The 16,106-nt window shown below is 37.7% G+C and overlaps 2 protein-coding genes across 2 annotated transcripts in view; one reads left to right on the forward strand and one right to left on the reverse strand.

The window, feature by feature from the left end:
• The window catches only part of PRPF39 (pre-mRNA processing factor 39), a 54,120-nt gene extending 48,048 nt beyond the window's left edge, over positions 1-6,072 (forward strand). Inside the window, exons 12-14 of the mRNA XM_006875441.1 lie at positions 4,227-4,301; positions 4,712-4,832; positions 5,323-6,072. Coding sequence (XP_006875503.1) covers positions 4,227-4,301; positions 4,712-4,832; positions 5,323-5,379 — 253 coding nt within the window. The 3' untranslated portion in view covers positions 5,380-6,072. The remainder of the gene's footprint in view (positions 1-4,226; positions 4,302-4,711; positions 4,833-5,322) is intronic.
• A 620-nt stretch (positions 6,073-6,692) lies between these two features.
• FKBP3 (FK506 binding protein 3, 25kDa) overlaps positions 6,693-16,106 on the reverse strand; it is a 19,761-nt gene continuing 10,347 nt past the window's right edge. Inside the window, exons 4-7 of the mRNA XM_006875442.1 lie at positions 13,054-13,189; positions 12,689-12,756; positions 10,551-10,648; positions 6,693-6,747 (exon numbers count right to left, since the gene is read on the reverse strand). Of these exons, the coding sequence (XP_006875504.1) occupies positions 6,693-6,747; positions 10,551-10,648; positions 12,689-12,756; positions 13,054-13,189 (357 nt within the window). The remainder of the gene's footprint in view (positions 6,748-10,550; positions 10,649-12,688; positions 12,757-13,053; positions 13,190-16,106) is intronic.

Here is a 16,106-nt window from a genome sequence, read left to right on the forward strand (position 1 = left end):
GGTGTGGTGCTGTGGGTTAATGCGTCAGGAGTTTGAACTGCAAGGTTTTGGTGGTTCAAGCTCAACAGTCCCTCAGAAACTGTATACAGGGTCTCTATGCGTCGGAACCAACATTGCGGCACTTAACAAGGTTAAGAATGTTTGTATAGGTTGTTAATTTTTCCTCAGACGTGGGTGGGGATAAATCTGATTTTGTAATTGTTAATATGTGCTTAACAGAGGACTTATGGTTTCCTTCTTGCAAAACTGTTTTCGTACAAACCACATGGTTCATGGTTCATGGTTCAAGTCTGCCAGATGAGGCTTTTTGTTGCCCAGGAAGATTTAAAGCCTCAGAAACCCTGTATAGGATGGCTATGAGTCAAACCAACTTGATGGCACTTAACAGTTTAAACCCTGAGTAAATCCTGAAACAGATGCCCTTTTTTCTTAGAGTGGAGAAAAGGATAGATGTGAACCTAATGGCCTCATTTTTCTGAATTACAAAAGGCTGAAAGCTAAAAATGGTAGAATTCTCTAGGGGACTTCAGAAAAGTACAAATTTGAGATTTAAATTTGTTAACAAGTGTTTGAAATAGTGGCCAGAACATCACTGCAGTGTTCTAATCCTGTAAGCAAATATCCGGTGTCATGTGGCTTCTTCAATTTAGTGATTCCATTGAAATCTCTGTCCATAAAACTGAGAATTTACATGTGTCTCTTTGTGAAACTGTGATTAGGTATATATATTTGATGGCTGTGTAAACTTTTTCAGTTAAATTGGTATATTTATTATTTAATATATTAGTTTAATAGGATAATTTAATAGATGAGGAAAGAGACTTAGATTAATTTTTCACAGTGAAGCTATTAAATTGTGGGATTGGGATTAGAATCTACTTCAAAGTCTGTGCTCTAAATTATCACAAGTACTGTACATTTAATGTTTAGCACTGAAGATAATACAGAATCTAATGTTGATTGTGCTGCAACTTGAAAGCTAGCTCTACCAAGTTTAAAGCACATGAAGTAAGTATTTGGAGCTAGGAGGTTTTGACCAATGAGATTAAGAGATATGTTACCTTTAATTTGGTATAGACTTGGAAACCAACACATAGATGCCATTTAGGTCCTTGTAAGGAGTCCAGATGTAGCACTTTGGGATAAATATTTGACAGCTAACTACAAGGCTGGCAATTCAAACCCACCAGCCGCTCTTTTGAATGAGTTGGAACTGACTTGATGGCACATTAGTAGTATAGATAGAGGGTCTGCATATCAGGACTAAATTGTTGTAGTTGAAATTTGAAAAATGGAAACAAGAAAAATAACTGGAAACTTCTTAGAAATCTAGATAGACAGTATAATGAATTGGCAAGAATGGACTTTGATTTAAATTCCTAGTTCTGTCACTGGTATTGTTTTGTATTCTTCACTGTGACAAATTAAATTTTCTCATGTGGTAGTTAAGTGTCTGATCACCCGCCCCACAAGGATTAAATAAGATTGTTTTTGTTGTTGTTTAGTGCTTTCAAGTTGGTTATGACTCTTATCGACCCTTTATAGGGACCCTAGGAGTGGCTGCTGAATTTGAACCACTAATCTTGTGTTCTCTAGTGCATTATTCCTCGTCAGTGTAAAGTGTTTGATGCTGATGAAACACTCAACCAGAGATGGTGGTGGTTGTGTGCTATGGAGAGGATTCTGCTCATAGTGAACCTATATGACAAAGTAGAACTGGGGGAGTCTTGATGTGGCGCTATGGGACTTCAAGATCAGTCTTAACTGCAAGCTTCTTGGTTCAGATTCACCAAGCTACTCCTTGGGAACCCTATACTAAGAGTTGGAATCAACTTGACAATTTTTGTGGGAGCTGCTGGTTACGTTTGAACTGTTAACCTTTCAGTTAATAGCCAACCGTTTAAGCCATTACAGTACTAGGGTGTCTTATAAATAAAGGCGCCTGGTATTAATTTTATAGTCTGTTGACCGTTTTGGGATGAACATTGCTGTTAGGTGCCATCGAGTCAGTACTGACTCATAGCGACCTTATGCACAGCAGAACAAAACACTACCCGATCTTGGGCCAACCTCACTATCGCTGCCATGCTTGAGCTCACTGATGCTGACACTTTGCCAGTCCATCTTGCTGGGGGGTCTTCCTCTTTTTCTCTGACCTTCCACCCTACCAAACATGATATTCTTCTCCAGCCACTGGTCCCTCCTGACAATATGTCCAAAGTATGAGAGACGAAGTTTGGCTATCCTAACCTCCAAGGAGCATTCTGGCTGCATTTCTTCTAACACAGATCTGTTGGTTCTTTTGACTGCCTATGGCATTTTCAATATTCTTCAACACCGTAACTCAAAAGCATCAGTTCTTCTATGGTCTTCCTTATTCACTGGCAAGCTTTCACATGCATATTGTTGTTAAATGCTGTTGAGTCGATTCCGACCCATAGCGACCCTGTTTAGGGTTTCCTAAGAGCAACTGGTGAGCTTGAACCACTGACCTTGCAGTTGAAATGGCTTTGTTGTCTGGTGCATTAACCCACAGCGCCACAGGTTATGGTGCACCTTAGTCTTCAAGCTGACATCTTTGCTCTTCAACACTTTAAAAAAGGTCTTGTGCAGCAGGTTTGCCTAATGCAGTACGTCCTTTGATTTCTTGACTGCTCCTTCCATGAGTTTTGATAGTTGATCCAAGAAAAATGAAGTCCATGATAACTTCAATCTTTTTTTCATTGATAAGACTGTTGTTTATTGGTCCAGTGGTGAGGATTTTTGTTTTTACATTGAGATGCAATCCATACCGAAGGCTGTGCTCTTTGATCTTCATCAGTAAATATTTCAAGTCTTCCTCACTTTTAGCAAACAAGGTTGTATCATCTGCATATTGCAGGTTGCTAATGAGTCTTCCTCCAATCCTGATGCCACGTTTTTCTTCTTATAACCCAGCTTCTCAGGTTGAATATGTATGGTGAAAGAATGCAACCCTGGTACACACCTTTCTTAATTTTAAACCATTCATTTTTCCCATATTCTGTTTGAATATTGGTCCATGTACAGATTCCTCATGAGCACAATCATGTGTTCAGGAATACTCATTACATTGCTGGTAATTATTATAATTATCAAATATGAACATATGCAGACTTTCAAGAAAGTTTAGTACACATATGTAAAAATACCAACCACATTTCTATAAAATTGCTAATTATATCCAGGCAGTATGATTATTTAAAAAAAAAAAAAAAAGGTCCTTGTATTTATAAATATGTTTAAAATGGTGGTAAAAGGAAAACTTATCCTCATTTGAATTTAAGTAAAAAAGTAGTTACTAGAGTTCCAGTTCATACATACACAGGTTTATTCTAAAGTGTTTAAGGTGCCTTGGTGGCGTGTAAGATAAGCACTGGGCTGCTAACCAGAAGGTGTTGGCCGTTTAAACCCACTAGCTGCTGTGTGGGATAAAGATGAGGCTTTCTGTTCTCATAAAGATTTACAGCCTTGGAAACCTTATGTAGGGTCATTATATGATTTTAAGTTCATGTGATAAGCCAAGAAAATATTGTTAATAGGGTTCCAGTTCATATATGCACAGGTTTATTAATTTTTTTTAGTGTTCAAACATGTCTTTAATTTAGTGGATGCCTGCAGCCAAGTGTTCTTGGTAATGACACTGTAATTGGTCAGGCCTATGGTATGGCGCTGCAGGATAATGTCCTGAACCAGAGAGTCAGTTCAGCAAGGTTGGTGATTCAAATCCACCAGCGGCTCCTTGGATACCCTATACAAGGTCACTGTGAATACGAATCGACTCTTACCAACAACACACTCCACTTGAACCACATGCATTGTTGTTGTTTTTAAGTACCATGTAGTCGATTCTGACTCTTAACAAACAACCCTGCACAGGGTTTCTGAGGCTGTAAATCTTTATGGGAGCAGAACTGCTGGTAGTTTTGAGCTGCTGACCTTGAGGATGGCAGCCCGACTATGCTACCAGAGCTTCTGAACCACATGCATAGAGGATGAAAAATTGGAGGGAGGGGAGTTACATGATTTCCTGAAGCAAATATAATGAAACGGTAATTGAAGCAAGTTTGTATGCTGGACTTCGTAAACAGAGTTTAATTAGTGGATGCTGCTGTAGCACTTACTGCTTCCCTAGGTGGAGACAACTTAGAAAATTTCAAAAAATGTCTTTTGTGTATTCTAGAGGATTGCTTTTCTTTTTTTCTCAGGCTTTTGAATGCCTATGATGAACATCAAACACTCCTAAAAGAACAAGATTCTTTAAAAAGGAAAGCAGAAAATGGGTATGTAACTTCTTGCTGAATCAAGGATGCTTAACAGAAGACATTAAGTAAAGATCTTTCAAGACATCTTCAGATGTCACCTCTAAGATAAAAATTTTTTTATTATTAATGACTAATATTAAACTGATTTAAGAGTAATTATAAACTTCAGAAAACAAATGTACACAGATGACGTTCAATTGCTAGAGTACATAACTCTGGGACTTTTAAAAGTTTATATTTTGATCTTTTATTTATAGATCAGATGTCACCTCTAAGATAAAAATTTTTTTATTATTAATGACTAATATTAAACTGATTTAAGAGTAATTATAAACTTCAGAAAACAAATGTACACAGATGACATTCAATTGCTAGAGTACATAACTCTGGGACTTTTAAAAGTTTATATTTTGATCTTTTATTTATAGATCAGAAGAACCAGAGGAAAAGAAAGCACACACAGAAGATACAACTTCATCATCTACACAGATGATTGATGGCGATTTACAGGCAAATCAAGCTGCATATAATTATAGTGCCTGGTATCAAGTAAGTCCACTTAATTATGAGTATTTTGTTCATAGATACTAAGAACATTGTTGTCGAGTGCCCTCGAGTAGGTTCTGACCCACGGTGACCCTATATAGGGTTTCCCGAGGAGCAACTGATGAGCTTGAATTGCTGATGACCTTGCGGTTCAAACCAACTGTGTAGTCCAATGCATTAGCAAACTGTTTGTTCTGATTATAAAATGCACTTTATTCTTGTTGGATTCCTGTGGTGTGGTGCTGTGGGTTAATGCGCCAGACAGCAAAGCTGTTTGAACTGCAAGGTTCGCCGTACAAGCTTACCAGATGCTTCTCGGAAACCGTTTACAACAGGGTCGCTATGATAACAAGTATGCTTGTTGTCTTTTGAACTTCAGCTGTGAACACATTTAATTTCCTTAACCACACCTGTGCCTTAATTATATATTTATATATGAAATACAGCCATTCATTAGCTCTAATACGTTAACATGTTCACTTTTTTCTTTCAGTACAATTATCAGAATCCTTGGAATTATGGACAGTATTATCCTCCTCCTCCAACCTGATGGGAAGATGTGTGAATTTCAGATGGAGTGTGTGAAAAATGAAACTATTATTTTTTAGTCAGGGATGTAAACAAAGTATAAGCTTGCCATATTTGATAACCCGTCTTCCTGTTTCTCTGTAACATGATTTGTTTAGTAATAGAGAAAATGTCACTTAGTAAGTTACCACAGATAGTATTTCCTACCATTTATAAAATTTACTTTTTATTGGAGAACTATCTTTTTTATTTTTTCATTAAGTGGTCTAGAATAATTTTGAATGCATTTACAACTGAGTTTTGTAGCCTTAAGGTTAGGAAAAAAAACAGACTGCAAATCACGTCAGTGTAGGACAAGATTCTGAAATATAAGGGCTGGTTAAGGATTTACCTCCTCCTGTTAAAAAAAAAAAAGAAAACAAAACTGATTTTTAACATTTGCTGACAGTGGGTTTGTCTCTGTGTTTCAATTTTCCGTGTTGTGAATTTGGATCTAATTGCAAAAAAATGTACATTTATTAAAATACTATGCCTTGAAATATTTCGATTGTAAATGAGAAAAAATGGTTTGCATCCCTTAAAAAATGAAGAATCATATTGCTGTTTCAGGAGACTTTGTATTTAGAATATTCATGTAAAACTTTTGAGCAAGCTTTCATTTTGATCAAACTGATCATCTTCATTTTTGTAATAAAATTGAAGACTTATCCAGTAATTGTTTATGAATTTATTTTAGTCACCTAATAATAGTAACTTTTATTTACCATATTTACTATCATTAGGGTTTACTGGTTTTGAAGTACAGGTTCCCTGAATTCAGGGTACAATGCCAAAATCTTTGTTTTGAAACTATTTTCTCTCAAACATCACTGTCTTATTATTAAATGGAAATATACATTTAAAAAATTCAAAGATGCACATCCATGACAAATCCTCAGTTTAAACAATGTTATGAGCTACTTGTGTCTGATAAGGAAGGTGCATGCTTAACTTAATCAAAACATTAATGTATTAACACAGAACAAATCAGTCAAATTCAAGATAGTGGATAAGTTTGTATTGAGCCTTTTAGATTATAACATGAGATACAACGAAAATCAATTCCGTTTAACCATATTTTACAGTTGTAGTAAAATATTTAACACTTCAAGGATTTATAATGAGATTACATTCCTCAAAAGTTGAGCATCAAGTAAACAGGATTTAATGAAACTCCTTGAATTTACTAGTTGACTCCTCCCTCAAACACAAAAGTAACCAGTTCTAATTAGTTACATACATAAGTTTCTTCAAGTTCAAACCGACCTTGTCTTTAGACCTTGAACTGTTGCCATTTCAATCAATATCCACTAATTCTACTTCAAAAATGAGTTTTGCATTTGGTGGAATTCTGTTGACGTTGTCAAGGTAAATTTGATTTAAAAAAAAAATTGCCTTCCTCACCTCATCCTTAAAGTTAGAATTATACATACTGGATACAAGTCATTAACCCTGATGGTAGTTTGTAGTTAATTCAGAGGATAATAAATACTAACCTGCTACTGAGTGTCATCTCCTTCCAGTAGAGTTTCTGAGGCTGTACATCTTTGATAGCAGAAAACTTCATTTTTCTCCAAGAGCAGCTAGTGGATTTAAACTGCATGTTTTGTGGTTAGTAGCCTTTAAGTGTGGAGTCCTGGTGTGGCGCTGTGAGTTTGAACTGCAAAGTCAGTGGTTCAAACTCACCAGTCGCTCCTCAGAAACTCATTATACAGGGTCGCTATGGGTCAGAACTGACTCAACAGTACTTGACAACAAGCCTTTACATGTAACCCACTACATTACCAGGGTTCCTTAATACTACTCTATTGTTAAGCGCTGTTGAGTCGGTTCAGATTTGTAGCAACTCTATGTAGGGTTTCCAAGGAATGGCTGGTGAGTTTGAACCTCTAACTTTGTGTTTCAAACTGACCTTGTGGTCCAGTGCTTTATCCCTTGACACCACACCACGAATAGTAATCTAGAAATTCTCAAAAGTATCTTTGCAAAACAAAAATTATCTTTGAATGTCTTTTAATGGAAAGGGGAAATCATCATCTGGGCTGATCAAGTTGAGCTTAGATTCCTACCTGGAGGCCTCATTATACTCCTAAATTAATCCCTCACTTAAGTGAATGAAGACTAATACTCAGTACTCAAAAGAAGAAAAAATTCCATATAAGTGAGTATTGTTGTTAAGTGCCATAAAGTTTCTGAGGAGCAGCTGATGGATTTGATCTTCAAACTGACCTTGCAGTCCAGCACATTATCTTGCAACAAACACCACTACATTAATTCAAAATTTACATATCTTAAGATGCTAAGTTTACACAAGTTTGTGTTTTATGTATGTTACAACTGGCTATTAATTTTGATGATAAAGGGGACTTAATTATATTCATATTGAATATAAACTAATGAGACTACAGAGAGGTCTTACAAAATGAACAAGTTAAAAAAATTAAGTCTAATTGATCCAAGTAGTCCAACAGGAATGAAACCAGTAATGGCTATAAATTGTCTTCCCATACAACCTATTGATCGTAGATTAGAGTTCACACTATGAGTTAATCTTCAAATCTCAATGCAGAAATAGAAAAGGTATTTACAGTTTTATGAGTAAGTCAGAAAGCATTGCTACAAAATCCTAAGAACCTTTACTAAATAAAAATATCTAAATGTGAAGATATTTTCGACATAAGGTCTCTTCTAGCTAGGTCCATACACATCTGAAGGTGATGTTTCGAACTCTCTAACCCTTTCCTGACGAATTCTGAGTTCGTAAATTTACGTGTCAAAACAAGTTCTGGCATTCTTGAGGACTCATCATGTTCCTTTTCAATGTCTTTTGGAACATAAGTCAGAAGGGACGGTATCAGGGCTATAGGGTAGATGGGGTAAAGTTTCCTAATGAAATTTTCCTAGGGCAGTGCTTGCTACCCGTGAAGAATGAACAGGTATTGTCAAAATAGTTAATAAAAAAAAAAAAAAAAAAATCTCGATATAACTTTACTTTTTTCTAACAGACTTTTTAATTTTCTTAGAATTTAATAAGTCCCCATGTCCTTCATGATATTCTATCACGATTACCCTTTTGGAGACCCCTGGAATAGCCATCATAATCTAACCTCTCTGCCTTGAATTTAACTGGGGGTCACAGTGTGGCACTGTAGGATAAGCACTGGACTGCTAACTGCAGGCTGGCAGTTGAAACCTACCAGCTGTTCTCAGAAACCTAAACAAGGTTGCTATGAGTCAGACATACTCGATAGCACATAACAAATACCTCCTGGAAGGCACTGTTTTTATTGGACCTGTATTTTGGAGACATCCTAATGAGACTCAAAATGTATTAATGATAGAAATTGTCTGCAGCCATCCACTAATCAAAGACATTCTTAAGCATGTTTTATTTGGAATAAATATGTGCATGTATAAACTAGAACCCTAGTAGCAATACTTTCTGACTTACCTTTGCAAATTTACAAAGTATTGATACTGTTAAGTGCTGTTGAGCTGGTTCCAACTCATACCGACCCTAGAGTTTCCGAGGAGCAGCTGGTGCATTTGAACTGCTGACCTTGCAGCTCACAGTGACAATGTGGTTCAGTGCATCATCTTGCAGTGCCACACCAGAACTCCAATTAAATGTTGTTGAGTCCTGGTGTGGCACCGGCACCCTAGGTTGCTATGGGTTGGAACTGAATCAACAGCATTTAACAGCAACTTAGTATTTACTAAGTCCTGGTGTGACACTGTAGGCGGAGCGCTGGACTGAAAGGTCACTTTAAGCTGCAAGGTCAGCGGCTCAAACTCAAGAGCCCATCCTTGAAAACCCTATACAGAGTTTCTATGGGTCAGGACCGACTCAAGGAATGGCTGGTGAACTTGAACCACCCATCTTGTGGTTCAAAACGACTTTGCAGTCCGGCACATTAACCCACAGTGTTACACCAAGACTCCAAAAACAAGCTACCTCATAGTTTACTGATGGTATTATAAAACCTCTACATTGTGGTGCTATGCGATAAAGCACTGGACTGTTGACTGCAAGGCTGACGGCTCAAATCCACCAGTTAATCTTCAGAAAACCTATACAAAGTTGCTGAGTCAGAACTGACTAGAAGGCACTTATCAAAACAGCAAACAGCCTCCCCCTCCCTCTTGCCCCCATCAGTGTTCACAGATTTTGGGTCTATCACATTAAATATTGTCATTAGTAGTATTTACTAATGTTTGTTACTATGTTGGTCTTGGATCACTAGGTCATCATGACAAGTGGCTTGCACTCAAACCCACTCAGAAGAAAAGGACTGGCAGGCAATATGCTTTTAAAGCACATCCAAGAAAATCCTATAAAGCACTTCTACTCTAACACATGCAACCCCTGTGAGTCAGAAGGGCTGGCCGGCAACTAACAAAGTTAGTTATGGCATCACCCGTTTCACAAATGATCATCCCCAATGGGTGTACTTTCCTACGCCCCGACGAGCTCAAATGGTCTGAAACGACACTATACTTTAAAATGAACAAGAATCATATTTCTATCTGAATACTCTTGCTACAGCTGTCTGTATAAGGCATCTTAATGAAATAAACCTGTTAAAAAATAAGAATTGCCTTTGAAAGATGAAAATTTAAAACTTAAGTCTTGATTTAAATTAATAAAACCTGACTAAAAGATGATTGCAGGTCACATTTGACAACAGTGAACCATTAAAAAATACTATTGTCTATATGGAGTCCTGGTGTGGCACTGTAGGATAATGCACTTGACGGCAAGGTCAGTTTGAACCACAAGGTTTACAGTTCAAACCCACCAGTTGCTCTTTGGAAACCCTATGCAGGGTTGCTATGAGTCAGAATAGACTTGACGGCACTCAACAACAATGGTATAAATGTAGGGCTGGTGTGGTGCCGTAGGATGAGCGCTGAACTGCTAACTGCAAGGTCAGTATTTAAACCCACCAAATGCTCCTTGGAAACCCTACACAGGGTCACTGTGAGTCAGAACTGATTCAACACTACTTAAACAATTGTTTGTCTCTATTGACGGTGTTAACACAAAACCATCTATGTCAAGACTAAATTTAGACTGGATTGATCAAGAGGTTAGCCTAGACAACATCTGTGATGTCTTCAGTTTTTTCTTTAATTATGAAGGTAAAAGGATACTTGGCATCAGGCTGTCCTTTCTTTCCATAAGCCCATTCTGGTTCAATCTCTAGTCGAGCCTTTTCTCCCTTACTCATAGTCAAGAGTGCTTCATCCCACTAAAGGCAAGAACAGAAAATAAAAGTAGGATTGAAAAAAAATACATGCAATACTAGAAAAGAGTAAAGTTCATGTAGTAAAAATATGCATTATGTTACTGAATTTTTTTAATATCTTAGTGTTTTATTGTGTTAGTCTAAATCTTTGGCCCCATTGTTCTTATGGAATAAAATAAGGCTGTTAAGCAATACTTTCTCAGTGTAATAGCCAAATTCCTCAGACGATATATCAAAGCATATCTGTAAACTGTAACATGTCATAAATTATAGAAATCAGTTTGTCATTGGCACCAAAAAACACTACACTGTTACATAACTAGAAACCAGCAAGTAACAATGACCTAAGATTATCAAACTTTTATTAATAGTGAAATCATCACTGGTAAATAAGATGAAAATGATAGAGCTGCTAGAGTTGTTCCACTAGTTCTTCCCAAATGTGGATCTTCAAACCAGTTATTAAAAAGTTAAATGAATGTGATGGAAGCACACAGAAATGAACTGCTATATACCTTGCTGAGATACAGCAATCACATAAAGCTCATGGTATAATTAGAAATTTATGTAAGGTATACCTGTCTCATACTGGAAGTTAAGAATATACTTAACCAGAAGAGATTTACCTGTATACAAATGAGTTATAGAAATGGAAAGATCACTTTACTTGATATATTGTTGCTATCACCTTGGTAAAGAGCCCTTGTGGAGCTGTGGGATAGGTACTGGGCTGCTTGCTAACTGATGCTCCACAAGAGAAAGATAAGACTGTCTGCTTTCATGAAGATTAGTGTTGATTTGGATTTTTGAGTTATCATATTGGTATATTTATACTCAACTAAGTCTTTAGTTTCAAGAATTTTACTTCTATACTGGGCTCTGGATATGGAACCATTTTATTTATTATAAATGTTTTATTGTGAATTATGTGATAGTTTACATGGGAGAACATTAGTTTTACATTCATTCTATCATGTATCGTTTCACTGCCACGATTACAATCCCCTCCATGCATCATCAACCAACCAAAGGGTATACCCTGCAAGCTGCCCCCGCCCCGGGAAACCATTGCTTTAGTACTTACTCAGTATAATGAGTAACATGTTGAAAGTTCTTACAACTCCATTTAAATAAGGATTTCATTTACCAGTATTTGATGTTTAAAGTAATTATAATTGAAAGCAAATTATGAACTGTAGCATGCAAATTTGGTTCAGAGAAACTGACAATCAGCCTTGTTCTTTTACCTCCTTTGGTATACTCTAATGGACACTATTGCTAAAGCTCTGTTTCCTATAACTGGCCATATCTATAGCACCAACATATGTGAAGGTGGGGGGAAAGCATGTTTATATTTGAAAGGTTTTCTGGTATTTGAGGCGAGGCTGTGGGATATGAGAAGGCCATAGAAATTTCTGCATCTATCAGTATTTCGGTAAAATACCTATTACCACCTTTCCAGATCAAGTGGCTCAACTGCTTTTTAACATTATAAGAATCTTAAAATAGTGACAAATTTAGCAAACAATCTGATAAAGAATTACTTTATAAAGAAAAAGTAATAAAAGGGGAAGGCAAAGGAGGAACTAATATTTGTTCCGAGTATATTAAATGGAACCTGTTGCTGTTCAGTCAATTCTGATGCACAGTGATCCTATAGGGCAGAGAGCTACTCCAGTGTTTCCAAAGCTGTAAATCTTCATGGAAACAGATCACTCATCTTTTTCCTGTGCAGTGGCTGATGTGTTCAAACTGCTGATACTCTGCTTATGAACTGAGCAGTTAAGTACTGTAATGCCAGAGCTCCTTAAAATTATGTTTCCTTATTCTTGTAACAATCCTGAGGTGGACAGTACTGTCCCTGTTTTATAGATTTGGAAACTGAGGTCAGAGAACTGAATTTCTGTCAGATCACATGGCCATCAAGTAATAGAATTTGAGTTTTCAGACTCCAAAGACTTTTTTTTGTTTTCTATATTCCCAATCTTAGTTCTTTACCGCACCATACCACAACACACATGTTACTGTCATTTCTTTACTTACTCCTCTGATGACTTTGCCAACTCCAACCTTAAAACTTAAAGGTTTGGCATTTTTCTTCTTCTTGGAACCTGTAAAATAGATTTTCCTTACAGTTAATACTATACACACTGTTATGCCTTTTCTGTGACAATACAAAAGCTTTGTTTTGGGAAGCTTTAAACTTCTCTTTATTTTTTGCTTTCCAATGGCCTAGAGTTTAGTAACTCAGTCAGCGTAGAAAAAACTGAAGACCTGTTTCAGTGTAAACAACTTCTGGTAGAAAGTAGGTGACAGCCAAGAAAAAAGCACTTGTCAACCACTTAACTATTACAGAAATACTCTGCACTGTCTTGAAGTTAAAAAGGAAAGATTATATTCAGACTTACTTGTTTGAATATTAGTATCAAAAACAGTTCCGTCCTGAAGCGTTCCTGTGTACCAACAGTGAACAACATCTCCCTTTTTGGGAAAGTTGGTTTTGTCTCCCTTTTTAAGAATAGATTTTGTATATTTTGGTGGACCCTAAAAACAAACAAAAGCAGCACACACGTAGAGTTAGTAATTCCTGTTATTTTCTTTTAGGGTGATGACAAAGAAAATACCTATAGCACCTACTGTGCCCTGAGTTAGCGATCTGATAGCTTTTTGTTTTAAAGGTTTTTATTGTGGATTGAATGAAAGTTTATAGGGCACATCATCAGTTTTATACTGAACAAATCATATACCTTGTTTCATTACAAGGATTATAATTCCCTCCATGTACCATAGTTAACAGTATTTCTCTCCATCAACTTTAGCTTTGTAAAAAAACAAACTGAAACAAAACAAACAACACTCAGGCATATATAGTCATTTACACCTCTAAAGGGCACATTCTACAAGTCAGCTTCCTGACCAGCAGCTCTTAGTCCCTCTCCTTCCATGAACCTAGAGTCCTCAGCCGCTACCCATCTCCATGACCCCATCTCTGCCTCAGTCTCTGATGTTGCTGCTTCTCTGGATAAGGTCCCGCATCCGCTTAAGTGCTTCTCCCTTGATGGTCCTAGGGTCCTCCGTTTCTGGACTGTAAGATTAGCCACTCCCATTTTTGTTACAAAATTTCTACCTTTACAATTCTGACAGTAGCAATGAGTCATGCTGACAAATTATTCATTACTGAATTATACAAATCGTATCCCCATCTCTTTCAATCAGACCCATCTAGACAAGGAGAAAACTATTCAATGAGGACTCTTTCTCCCTCCCCAGCCAACCTCCACACTCTTAAACTATAATCCCTCTAGAAAACTTGTAAGCCAGTCACTTTGTGCCTTTATTGCCCCCTCATTTTAGGTAGCCAATGTCTAAGTTGCCCGTCCCCATCTACCTACCCTACATACACAGGGAATAGCATTGAAACTTGACGTGAAGATTCCTTCCCTCTCTGTTGGTATTTAGAGTTACTACCTCCATGAGTATAGGTCAGGTTCCTCAAACTGTAGCAATTTACCCTTGTTTCCTTTATTAAAAAAAAAAAAATTTTTTTTTTGTTTAAATCTTCCTCTACTCTAATTGGTATCAGCTTGAAGACTAAGGTACACCTGACTTAACCTATGGTATTTTCAATAACGTCATACGCATGCAAAAGCTGGACAGTGATTAAGGAAGACTGTAGCAGAATTGTTGCTTTTGAGTTATGGTGTTGGAGAATATTGAAAGTACCATGGCCCACCAAAACAACCAACAGATCTGTGTTGGAAGACGTGCAGCCAGAGTGCTCCTTGGGAGGCCAGGATGGCTAAACTTGGTCACTCATACTACAGGAGGAACCAGTGGCTGGAGAAGGATATCATGTTTGGTAGGGTGGAGGGTCAGAGAAAAAGAGGAAGACCCCCAGCAAGATGGATTGGCCAAGTGGCAGCATCAATGTGCTCAAGCGTGGCAACAATAGTGAGGTTGGCACAGGAATGGGCAAGTGTTTTGTTCTGCTGTGCATAAGGTTGCTTTGAGTTGGTAATGGCACCTAACAACAACAGTTAAATTCTGATTATCAAGCCATCGAGGCTAGGTCAAATGGGTACTGTCTGCAAGTTTGGGTGTTCTTGTGCATCTCCCCTAACTTTGTATCAGCTGGATACTTCACTCTCAGCTCTAGCCCTCTGTGGCTATGTCCTTGTTCATGGGCTCAAGTGTCCCGATGTCTCACTACACTTTTGACCAACCAGCCCTTCCCCTTCTCCTTCCCATTTCCAGGTAACAGGAGTCAATGGACTGTTGTTAAACTCAGCCCATTTCTTCACTGCAGACTTTCCCCCTCTTTTCACTCACCAGTAGACCAATGTGGTCACCAGCAAGCTTACATGACTGATCATGTGCTCCCTTTGAGTTTGTCCTGAAGGAATTTGATTGCTTGTCTTGATGGTTTCCTGGAGAACAGCTTGCTTAGTCTTATACTAGCCAGTTATGCTGACATTTTTGTTTTGGGTTTTTTCCTGATGCTCTTTCTTTGAAGATGTATCTTCTGTTGCTCTAGCTGTTCTCGGTTGGTCTGCTTGTCCTTGCTAGTGGGAATGTGTCACCTCAGAAGGTTCTGGATGGAACTCAGGATCCCACCTAAGTTCCTATACTCTGCAAAGGCTTTGCAAGAGGCCTATTTCACTGGGCAAGTTCTAGAACCCCTTTTAGGTATTCCAATCAGTTATAGACTGAAGATGGGCTTACACATTTTCTCTAATCATGTTTCCCAACATTCCTTTTTATTCTACTCAAGTGTCTATTTTACAATAGTAGGCAAGGGAAACCAATACTCATAAGATAGTCAAGCATTTTAGTATTAATTCCTCTCTTCAAACTTTGCCTAGATCCCTGTATCACAGAGCCCTGTTGTTCCAAGGTTAAGCATTCATCACTATTTACATCTGTCCTACTTAGGCCATGCAAACCTCAGTGTTCCCCTATCTATCTTGTTCTTCCACCTCCACTCCCTTCTTGTATTTCCCTCCCCAACACCCAAACTAAACCCCTCACCCAACCCCACTGTTGTAGTTACCTTATATTCCATTAACTCTTCCCTCCATTGAAGACAGTCTATTTTATCCTGTAATCTACGTGACCCTGTCACCACCAGGATCTCTGTTCCTCTGTGTTTACCTTTTTTCACATTGTAATTGTTTTGATCATAGACTTACCTTCCAGATTCACAGTTCGTATAATTTTATTCTGTTCTTGACTCTTCCATTTGTCGACTGAGTTCAGGTTGATGCTACCATGCATGTACGTCATTCTGTAGTTGTTGTGTTTTCTTGGTTCTCAGTCCACCAAACTTCCTTTAGGATGTTTTTCATAGCAGGGTTGGCTTTAGCAAAATCCCTTAGCTTCTGTTTATCCTGGAATGTTTTGATTACACCATCATATTTGATTGACAGCTTTGCTGGGTAGAGGATTCTTGGGTGGCAGTTTT

Source organism: Chrysochloris asiatica, unplaced genomic scaffold (genome assembly GCF_000296735.1).
Source record: "Chrysochloris asiatica unplaced genomic scaffold, ChrAsi1.0 scaffold00327, whole genome shotgun sequence".
NCBI lineage: Eukaryota > Metazoa > Chordata > Mammalia > Afrosoricida > Chrysochloridae > Chrysochloris > Chrysochloris asiatica.